The following is a 9,117-nucleotide window of genomic DNA, read 5'->3' as shown; positions in this document are numbered from 1 at the left end:
GTGGGCACCGTCCGTGACCCAAGCACAGCGATCATTGCTCCTGACCCAAGCACAGTGGGCACCGTCCGTGACCCAAGCACAGCGATCATTGCTCCTGACCCAAGCACAGTGGGTACCGTCCGTGACCCAAGCACAGCGATCATTGCTCCTGAGCCAAGCACAGAGGGCACTGTCTGTGACCCAAGCACAGAGGGTATTGCCCAAACACCGAAGCACAGCGGTCATTGACCTGAGGACAGTGGACCCCTGTCCTAAATTATTGAGCCCTGCCCTGGACTCTGACTGCAGCCACTTATATGTCAGGTGAGGAAAGGAACATAAACTTAATTCGTTAAAGGGCATTAGCGAGCCAGTTAAAACCAGTGAGTTTCAACTCCTGCACCGGCTGAGGTAACGTGGAGGATTGTCCTTCACAACCTCTCCTCTCGCCTGAGGTGTGGTGACCCTAAGGTTAAACCACCACCAGTCATCTCTCTCCAATGAGAGAGCAGCCTTTTGGTTTGGTAGGCAACTTGACCTTACCTTATTAGTGAGCAGGGTGGGTTTTCAGAAAACCACACAGCGTTGTGGCTACTTTTACAGACAGCAGCTTCTAACGTCCAGGTTTTGGTCTAACCAAATTGGAATTCTCAAATTGTGCTGTCGGGATTTGAACCTACTGGACTTTTAGTCTCAACGTCTGGGTAACTAGGTCTAAAACATAACCATTACATCACTCTGTCAGGCTAATTTCACATGTAGGCAACAGATTTAAACAGTGGATCTACATGTACACTTTTATTGAGCAAATTTTACCCTCCCCCAATGAATATTCTGCTCCAGTTCAAGGCAGTTGGACCTCGGATGCCCCAGAAGACAATCCATCATCCATTCCCTCAGTCATATGTTAAAATAAATCTGATGAAAGAAATAAAAAAAAGACTGGCCTGGATTTTGCTCAAGTGGGTCCAATTTTAGAATCTTTCTCTCATCACCATTCATCTCAAAATCCTTCGCCATATAAACTACTGGAAGGCTGAGCGGTGAGGTGATGTCACGGGTGGGAGGATCTAGGACCTCAGTAAATGACAGGATTAACAGTCTGATATAACAAGGTGTAGAGCTGGATGAACACAGCAGGCCAAGACTTACTTGAAAAGTAGAAAACATCCGTAGCTTTCACACAGCATGCCAAGCATGGGCCACCTGAGCAGCACCAGCAGAATCCCAGCCAGGAAGAAACTGGAACCTTTCAGCTTCTGCCTTTGGACGAAGAACTGGAACGTGTTCTGCAGCCCAATGATGAAGGGAAGGCCAGACACGAAGAGGATCTGACAGGAAAAGCCAACAATGCACAGATATTGTGTCCACCTCACACTTTAGGAAGGTCAAAAATCACATGACAGCAGATTATAGTCCAACATGTTATTTAAGTACACTAGCTTTTGGAGCGTTGCTCCTTCCTTAGGTGTAATGAGAGAGGAGGTATCAAAACACAGAATTTATCAGTAAAAGATCAAAGGATTATACAACTGATGTGAATGTATTGAATAAACCTAAAATGGCTGGCTGACCCCCTCCTGTTAAATCTTTAATCAATTCGGAAGGAGGTGCAGGTTTCAATTGATTAAAATGCAAATCTTAGAATTTCTTTCAAGTAACTGCCCCTGAGATAACTAAAGGTTTTATCAAGAGGTGACATGTCAGAAGGACATGAATGTTTTGAAGGGAGTACAGCAAAGATTTACTAGCATAAGAACAGAGACGATGTGAGCAGGAATAGGCCATTTGGCCCATTAATCCTACACTGCCATTCAAACAGATCGTAGCTGATCATCTACCACTACATGACTTTTTCCTTACTATCTCCATATCTCTTGGTACAATTAATGTTGTATTAAGGTGCCATGGTCCGAAAGGGGTTAAAACTGGAAGGGAGGAGTACAACCAACCATGATGGTATTATATGGGATTGGTAGGAGAACAGCTTAGGATCTCGAAGGAGTAAGACCTTCCAACAGCATCTTCCTCATTGTCTCTGCAACAATGTCTATCACAGAGATAGTAGGAACTGCAGATGCTGGAGAATCTGAGACAACAAGGTGCAGGGCTGGATGAACACAGCAGGCCAAGCAGCATCATAGGAGCAGAGAGGCTGACGTTTCGGGCCTAGACCCTTCATCAGAAAAGGGGGAGGGGAAGGGGGTTTTGAAATAAATAGGGAGAGAGTGGGAGGCGGATAGAAGAGGGATGGAGGAGAGGATAGGTGGAGAAGAAACAAACAGGTCGAAGAGGCGGGGATGGGGCCAGGAAAGGTGAGTGTAGGTAGGGAGTTAGGAAGGGGATAGGTCAGTCCAGGGAGGACGGACAGGTCAAGGGGGCGGGATGAGGTTGGTTGGTAGGAGATGGAGGTGCGGCTTGAGGTGGGAGGAGGGGATAGGTGGGAGGAAGAACAGGTTAGGGAGGCAGGGACGAGCTGGACTGGTTTTGGGATGCAGTAGGGGGAGGGGAGATTTTGAAACTTGTGAAATCCACATTGATACCATTGGGCTGCAGGGTTCCCAAGCGGAATATGAGTTGCTGTTCCTGCAACCTTCGGGTGGCATCGTTGTGGCACTGCAGGAGGCCCAGGATGGACATGTCATCTGAGGAATGGGAGGGGGAGTTGAAATGGCTCGCAACTGGGAGGTGCAGTTGTTTATTGCGAACCGAGCGTAGGTGTTCTGCAAAGCGGTCCCCGAGCCTCCGCTTGGTTTCCCCGATGTAGAGGAAGCCACACCGGGTACAGCGGATGCAGTATACCACATTGGCAGATGTGCAGGTGAACATCTGCTTGATGTGGAAAGTCTTCTTGGGGCCTGGGATGGGGGTGAGGGAGGAGGTATGGGGGCAGGTGTTGCACTTCCTGCGGTTGCAGGGAAAAGTGCCGGGTGTGGTGAAGCTGGAGGGGAGTGTGGAGCGGACAAGGGAGTCACGGCGAGAGCGGTCCCTCCGGAAAGCAGATAAGGGTGGGGAGGGAAAGATGTCTCTGGTGGTGGGGTCGGATTGCAGATGGCGGAGGTGTCGGAGGATGATGCGTTGGATCCGGAGGTTGGTGGGGTGGTACACATCAGTGTTTATCTGTTTTCTAAACATCATTCATGGGATGTCATCATTGCTGGTTGAGCCAACATTTGTTGCCCAGAGGGCATTATGAATCAATCCCTTCAGGAGGTAGGGGAAGAGGAAGGGAAGATTAAGGGGGTGAGGAGAGAGAGAGAGGGGGTGAGAATTAAAGGGGTGGGGGGAGAGGGAGTGAGGATTAAGGAGGTGAGGGGAGAGGGAGGGAGGATAAAGGAGGTGAGGGGAGACGAAGGGAGGATTAAGGGGTGGAGGGGAGAGGAATGGAGGAATAAGGAAGGGAGGCAGGAAGGGAGAAGGAAGAATGAAACATTTACATTTATATAGCACTTTTCATGACCACCAGATGTCTTGAAGTGCTTTACAGCCAATGAAGTGCTTTTTGAAGTGCAGTAACTGGTTGTCAATCAGCAACCTCCTGCAAACATCGTTATGATAATGACCTGATAACAGACTCTTTTGTGATGTTGGTTGAGGGATAAAGATCAGCCAGAAAACACTGCAGTGACTCCCCTGCTATTGATTGAAAAAGCATTCTTGGAATCCACCCAAGCAAGTAAATAGCGGAGTAATAAATGTAACTCTACTCATTGGAGTTTAGAAGATTGAGAGGTCACCTCATCGCAACATATAGGATTCTTAAGGGGCTTGACAGGGTTAATGCTGAGAAGATATTTCCCCTCATGGGAGAGTCTAAGATCACATGGCATAGTCTCAGAGTAAAGGGGTGCTAATTTAGGACAGAAATGTGAAGGGGAAATTCTTCCGTGAAAAGATGGTGAGTCTTTGGATCTCCTTACCACAGAGAGCTATGGGAGCAGAGTCCTTGCATATATTTAAGACTGAGAGAGATCGATTCTTGATCAGTTGGGGAATCAAGAGTTACAGGGAAAGGGCAAAAAGTGGACATGAGGAATGGTCGGAACAGGCATGATCCTATTAAAAGTTGGAGCAGCCTTGAGGAGACAAATAGCTTAGTCCTGTCCCCATTTCTTATGATCTCATAGGGCCATTTGTTAAAGTTGCATTTTAAAGGTCTGTCAAAACTACACTCAGTCAGCACTGTGCGCAAGTGTTGGTTAAGTGTTCAGAGTAGGACTTGAACATCTTGTGATTCAGGGCCATGGCTGAAACTATGAACTTGGATTGTTCTCTTCAGGATGGTGAAAGCAATGACAGTATTTAATTGATGCATTCTAAATTATGAGGAGCAGTGACAGAACAGATAAGGAGAAATTATTTCCACTGACAAGACGGTCAGTTCCCAAGGAAACAGATTTATTATAAAGCAAATCCATTTTGTATTTTGCCTTAATAAGAGACCGTTAATCTCAAATAATGTAGAACATTACGAAACTGCATTTAAAACATGAAATCAATTTAGACAGCTTTGGAAAATGATTTAATCCAATGATCAAATAATGTTATGTATTTCTGGCAGAATGTAATCTATCTAATCCAATGTAACCTAAATAATGGAAAGAAAATTGGAACCAATTTAATCTTTTATGTACACAAGGTTTCCTACCCAACCTGAAATATCATACAGTCACATGTGTTTTCTGAGACTATTCAATTATGCTCCTCTCGAGATTCTTTTACGCACTGTCAACTTCAGTAATGCACCCAACTCCCACATATTTTCTAAAATGGAATACTCACATTTCCAAATCCAAGGAGCACTCTGTCAAAATATAAGAGGATGCCCATCAGAAGGAAAAACACTCCAAATCCTATAAGACCCACTCCAATCCCTGGAAGAAAACCATATCCATTTGAGTGATACACTCCTGTGTTTTTAATTCTTCATTGTCAGCAAGAGATGTTTTCTGCAATAGACAAGCCATCTCTGTCATAGACTTATGTAGCCGGCACTGATAGTGATCTGAACGCTGAGAATATGTGCAAAAACACAATTTGTACATAGTAGCACTCACTCAGTAAGGGTACATGCATAGCACACATATTAAGATTAATTGTACAAACACAATCTCCATCTCAAATCTCTAAACTGTTCAAGTTTCCCTTTGTGTACAAATCACTTTGTTATGTTTTTCTTGTGATATGGCTGCTATTGGCAATTGCACAGCATTTATTCTCCATCTATAGTCTCAAGAAGGAGAGTTTTTTTTTCCTCTCTCTCAGAGGGTCATGAGTCTGTAGAATTATCTTCCCAAGAGAGCAGGGGAGGCAAGGTCATTAAACATGTTAAGGCTGAGGCAGACAGACACGAGGAGTCAAAACACGTAGGGCAGAGCTTCACAAACTGTGGGAGGTTGGGGTCATGAGCTCAGAGGCTGCGATGGCTCCTGGGGAGATCCAAGTTATCATTCACAGCTGTGAGGCCCCTTTAAATCCTTGCGCCTCTTTTAATGGCGGGCATGCTTCACTGAACAATCTTGGAGGCTTTCATTTTAACTTCAAAGAAGTCAGTAAAAGACCCCAAGGATCAAACACCTTGCTTCTCATCTCAAAACTCCCCATAACCTCCCAGCCACCTCCTGCCTCCCACCGACCCCCAACCCCCTTCTTCTTCCACACTCCTCAGGGTCATGACTATCTTCTGACTTTGATTTGGGGCACCCATTGGGAAAAAAATCGTTGGGAAGCAATGGCATGGGAGTAGCCAGGGAAGTAGAGACTGTATTCAGACCAGCCACATCCGTACTGAATGATGAAGCAGGCTTGAGGGGCTGACCCTATGCATCTTATGTAGACATCCTGGCAATTTCTCGTCTTAACGCCCGCAGGATTTGGGTGAAGTTCTGAAAGAGAGCTTATGGTGCAGATCTTAACTCTGCCAGCTGCAGGCGTGTAAGAATCAGTGAATAGAGGAGGCGTGAAAAGAAATTTTTGGAATGCAACAGGCTAATCCACACCAGACGCGTGTGTTGGGAGTTACATCGTGCAGCTAAAGCAGTGATGACTCCATCTGCTTTCAAGTTGGTGAATTCCTACTTAAAAATTCCGGCAGACGGTTTGTCAGGTCAATGAGTCAATACAATTGTGAGCGCTAATCAATATCTTTGGAGACATTCAATTATTTACTGAACCGCATCTTTCCAAAACATGTGCACCATACTTCCCCTCCGCCGTTACTTACTCTGCGTGTCAGTTAAGCAGATCATTTTCTTCAAATTTTTTTAATAAAGAAAATGAATACATGTGATATTTAATCCAAATTCTAAAGTGCCTTCCAGATGTACTCGAGTTGTTGCAAAATGTGACCCTTGGCTCGAACAATGAGCCTGATTGAATGTGGAAACATTTACAGAGCAAACATGCCCTCAGGGACTGTGGTGAAAGTCCACTCCACTATCCCAGGCATATCAACTACAGTAATGCTTCTTAATCATAATTCTCAATCTTAGTCATAAAACCAAGGTAATATTCAGAGACTTGTGGTCTTCTGGGAGGTCACAGTATGATTCCAAGTTGGCTTGATAAAACACACACACATTTAGAACAAAGAACAGTACAGCACAGAAACAGGCCCTTCAGCCAACCAAGACTATGCTGACACATGGCACCTTTCTAAATTAAACACATTTTGCCCCTTGCTGCCTAAATCCCTTATTCCCCACGTACTCATGTATCTGTCAAGATGCTTCTTAAAAGTTACTATTGTATCCGCCCCTACCACCTCATCTGGCAGCATATTCTGGGCACTTAACCACCTTCGTGCAAGAAATCTGCCCCTAACATCTCCTTTAAATTTACCCCCTTTTACCTTAAACCTGTCTGCTAGTAATTGACACTTCCATCTTGGGAAAGTGACTCTATCCACTCTGTCGATACCTTTCATAATTTTGTAAACTTTTATCAACTTGCCCCTCATCCTTCAATGTTCAAGTGAAAAAAACCCAGGTTTGTTCAATCTCTCCTCATAGTTTATACCCTCCAATTGAGGAAACATCATGGTAAACCATTTCTGTACCCTCGCCAAAGCCCCCACATCCTTCTGGTAATGTGGTGACCACAACTGTACACAATATTCCAATGTTGTCTAACTAAAGTTAGACATGACTAGGCAATTTTTACAATCTATGCCCTGACCAAAGAAGGCAAGTATGCCATATGCCTAGTTGACCACCTTATCTGGCCACCTTATCCTTGTGTTGCCACTTTCAGGGAATTGTACACCTGTACTCCTCGATCCCTCTGTATGTTGATGCTGCTAAAGATGCTGCCATTCACTGTTTATTTCTCTCCTGCATTAGATCTCCCAAAATGCATAACCTTGCTCTTGTCCAGATTAAACTCCATCTGCTATTTCTCCACTCAAGTCTTCAGCCTAACTATATCCTGCTGTACCCTCAGGCAATCCTCACTATCCTCAGCTCCCCCAATCTTTGTGTTGCCAGTAACTTACTAATCAGGCCACCTACATTCTCCTCCTAAGTAGTTATTTTTTATACAAAGAACAGGGGTCCCAGCACTGATCCCGACGGAACACCACTGGTCACACATCTCCGATCTGTAAAACAATTTGCCCTGCTACTCTCTGTTTTCTATGACTAAGTCAGTTCTGTATCCATCCTACCAGCTCACTCTCGATCCCATGTGACTTTACCTTCTGTACCAGCTTCCCAAGGGGTACCATGTCAAAGGCCCTGTTAAAGTCTATAGAGACAACATCTACCACCCTCCCCTCATCAATCATCTTTGTTTCTTCCTCAAAAACTCAATCAAGTTTGTAACACACGATCTTCCCTGCACGAAACCACCCTGTCTTTCACTGCTTAGTCCATATTTTCCAAAGGTGAGTAAATCCTATCCCTAAGAATCTTCTCCAGTAACTTCCCTACCACTAACGTAAACCTCACTGCCCTGCAATTTCCTGGATTATGCCTGCTGCCCTTCTTAAACAAAGGAACAATGTTAGCTATTCTCTGGGACTTCTCTTGGCTAAAGAGGATACAAAGACTTCGTACAAGTTCCCAGCAATTTCCTCAACTGCATCCCTGAGCCTTCTGGGATAGATGCTATCAAGTCCCAGAGATTTGACTACCTTAATACTTTTTAAAATGCCCAACACCTTCTCCTTTTCTATTTTGACATGTCCCAGAATATCATCACACCCCTCCCGAGACTCATCATCTACCATGTCCTTCTCCTTTGTGAATACTAATGCAACGTATTTGTTAATGACCGCACTCACTTCTTCCAGCTCCATGCATAAATTCCCTCCTTTGTCCTTGAGTGAACTTATCCATTTCCTAGCTACCTTCTTGATCATTATATATGTATAGACACCTTGGGATTTTCCTTAATTTTGCTTGCCAAAGACATGTCATTAGCCCTCCTAATTCCTTGTTTGAGTCCTTTCATGCTATCTTTGTATTCTTTGGGGGCTTTATCTGTCTTCAGTTTCCTAAACCTCATGTATGCCTCCTTTCTCTTTTTGACTAAGCTCAATTTCTCTTGTCACCCAACGTTCCTGAATCGTGCCATCCTTATCCTTCATTTTCACAGGAACACACTGAGCCTGAACTCTAACAAACTGGACTTTAAAAGATTCGCACACGCCAGCTGTGGATTTAACCTTAAACATCTGCCCCAATCTACATTTCTCAGTTCCTGCCCGATATTGCTGCAGTTAGCCTTCCCCAACTTAATACATTCAGCCAAGAACTACTTTTGTCCTTTTTTACAAGTTACTTAAAACTTACAGAATTATGATCACTGTTCCTGAAATGCTCCCCCAGAGAAACTTCGATCACCTGGCTGGGCTCATTGACTGATACCAGGTCTAGTCTGGCATTTCCCTAGATGGATTATTTATATATTGTTTCAATATGAGTCTCAGTCAAACAGGGGAAGTTAAAATCACCCACCATAACAACCCTGTTGTGTTTACATTTTTCAATCATCTGTACACATATCTGTTCCTGTATCTTACCGTGGCTGTAGGGGTGCCTGTAATACAATCCCATCAAAGTGGTTGCACCTCTCCTATTCCTGAACCCTACCCAAAGGCCTTACTAGATGAGTCCTCCAATGTGTCCTCTCTCAGTA

General features: G+C 44.5%; 1 protein-coding gene across 1 annotated transcript in view; it reads right to left on the bottom strand.

Moving 5' to 3' along the window:
- Positions 1-6,310, bottom strand: part of LOC109926437 (vesicle transport protein GOT1B-like) — a 16,931-nt gene extending 10,621 nt beyond the window's left edge. Inside the window, exons 1-3 of the mRNA XM_048611887.1 lie at positions 6,203-6,310; positions 4,762-4,853; positions 1,132-1,310 (exon numbers count right to left, since the gene is read on the bottom strand). Of these exons, the coding sequence (XP_048467844.1) occupies positions 1,132-1,310; positions 4,762-4,853; positions 6,203-6,227 (296 nt within the window). The 5' untranslated portion in view covers positions 6,228-6,310. The remainder of the gene's footprint in view (positions 1-1,131; positions 1,311-4,761; positions 4,854-6,202) is intronic.
- Positions 6,311-9,117: the final 2,807 nt, after the last annotated feature.

Source organism: Rhincodon typus, chromosome 25, assembly GCF_021869965.1.
Source record: "Rhincodon typus isolate 14 chromosome 25, sRhiTyp1.1, whole genome shotgun sequence".
Taxonomy (NCBI): domain Eukaryota; kingdom Metazoa; phylum Chordata; class Chondrichthyes; order Orectolobiformes; family Rhincodontidae; genus Rhincodon; species Rhincodon typus.
The sequence above is the reverse complement of the archived record's forward strand: the minus strand, read 5'-3'. Positions and strand labels throughout refer to the sequence as shown.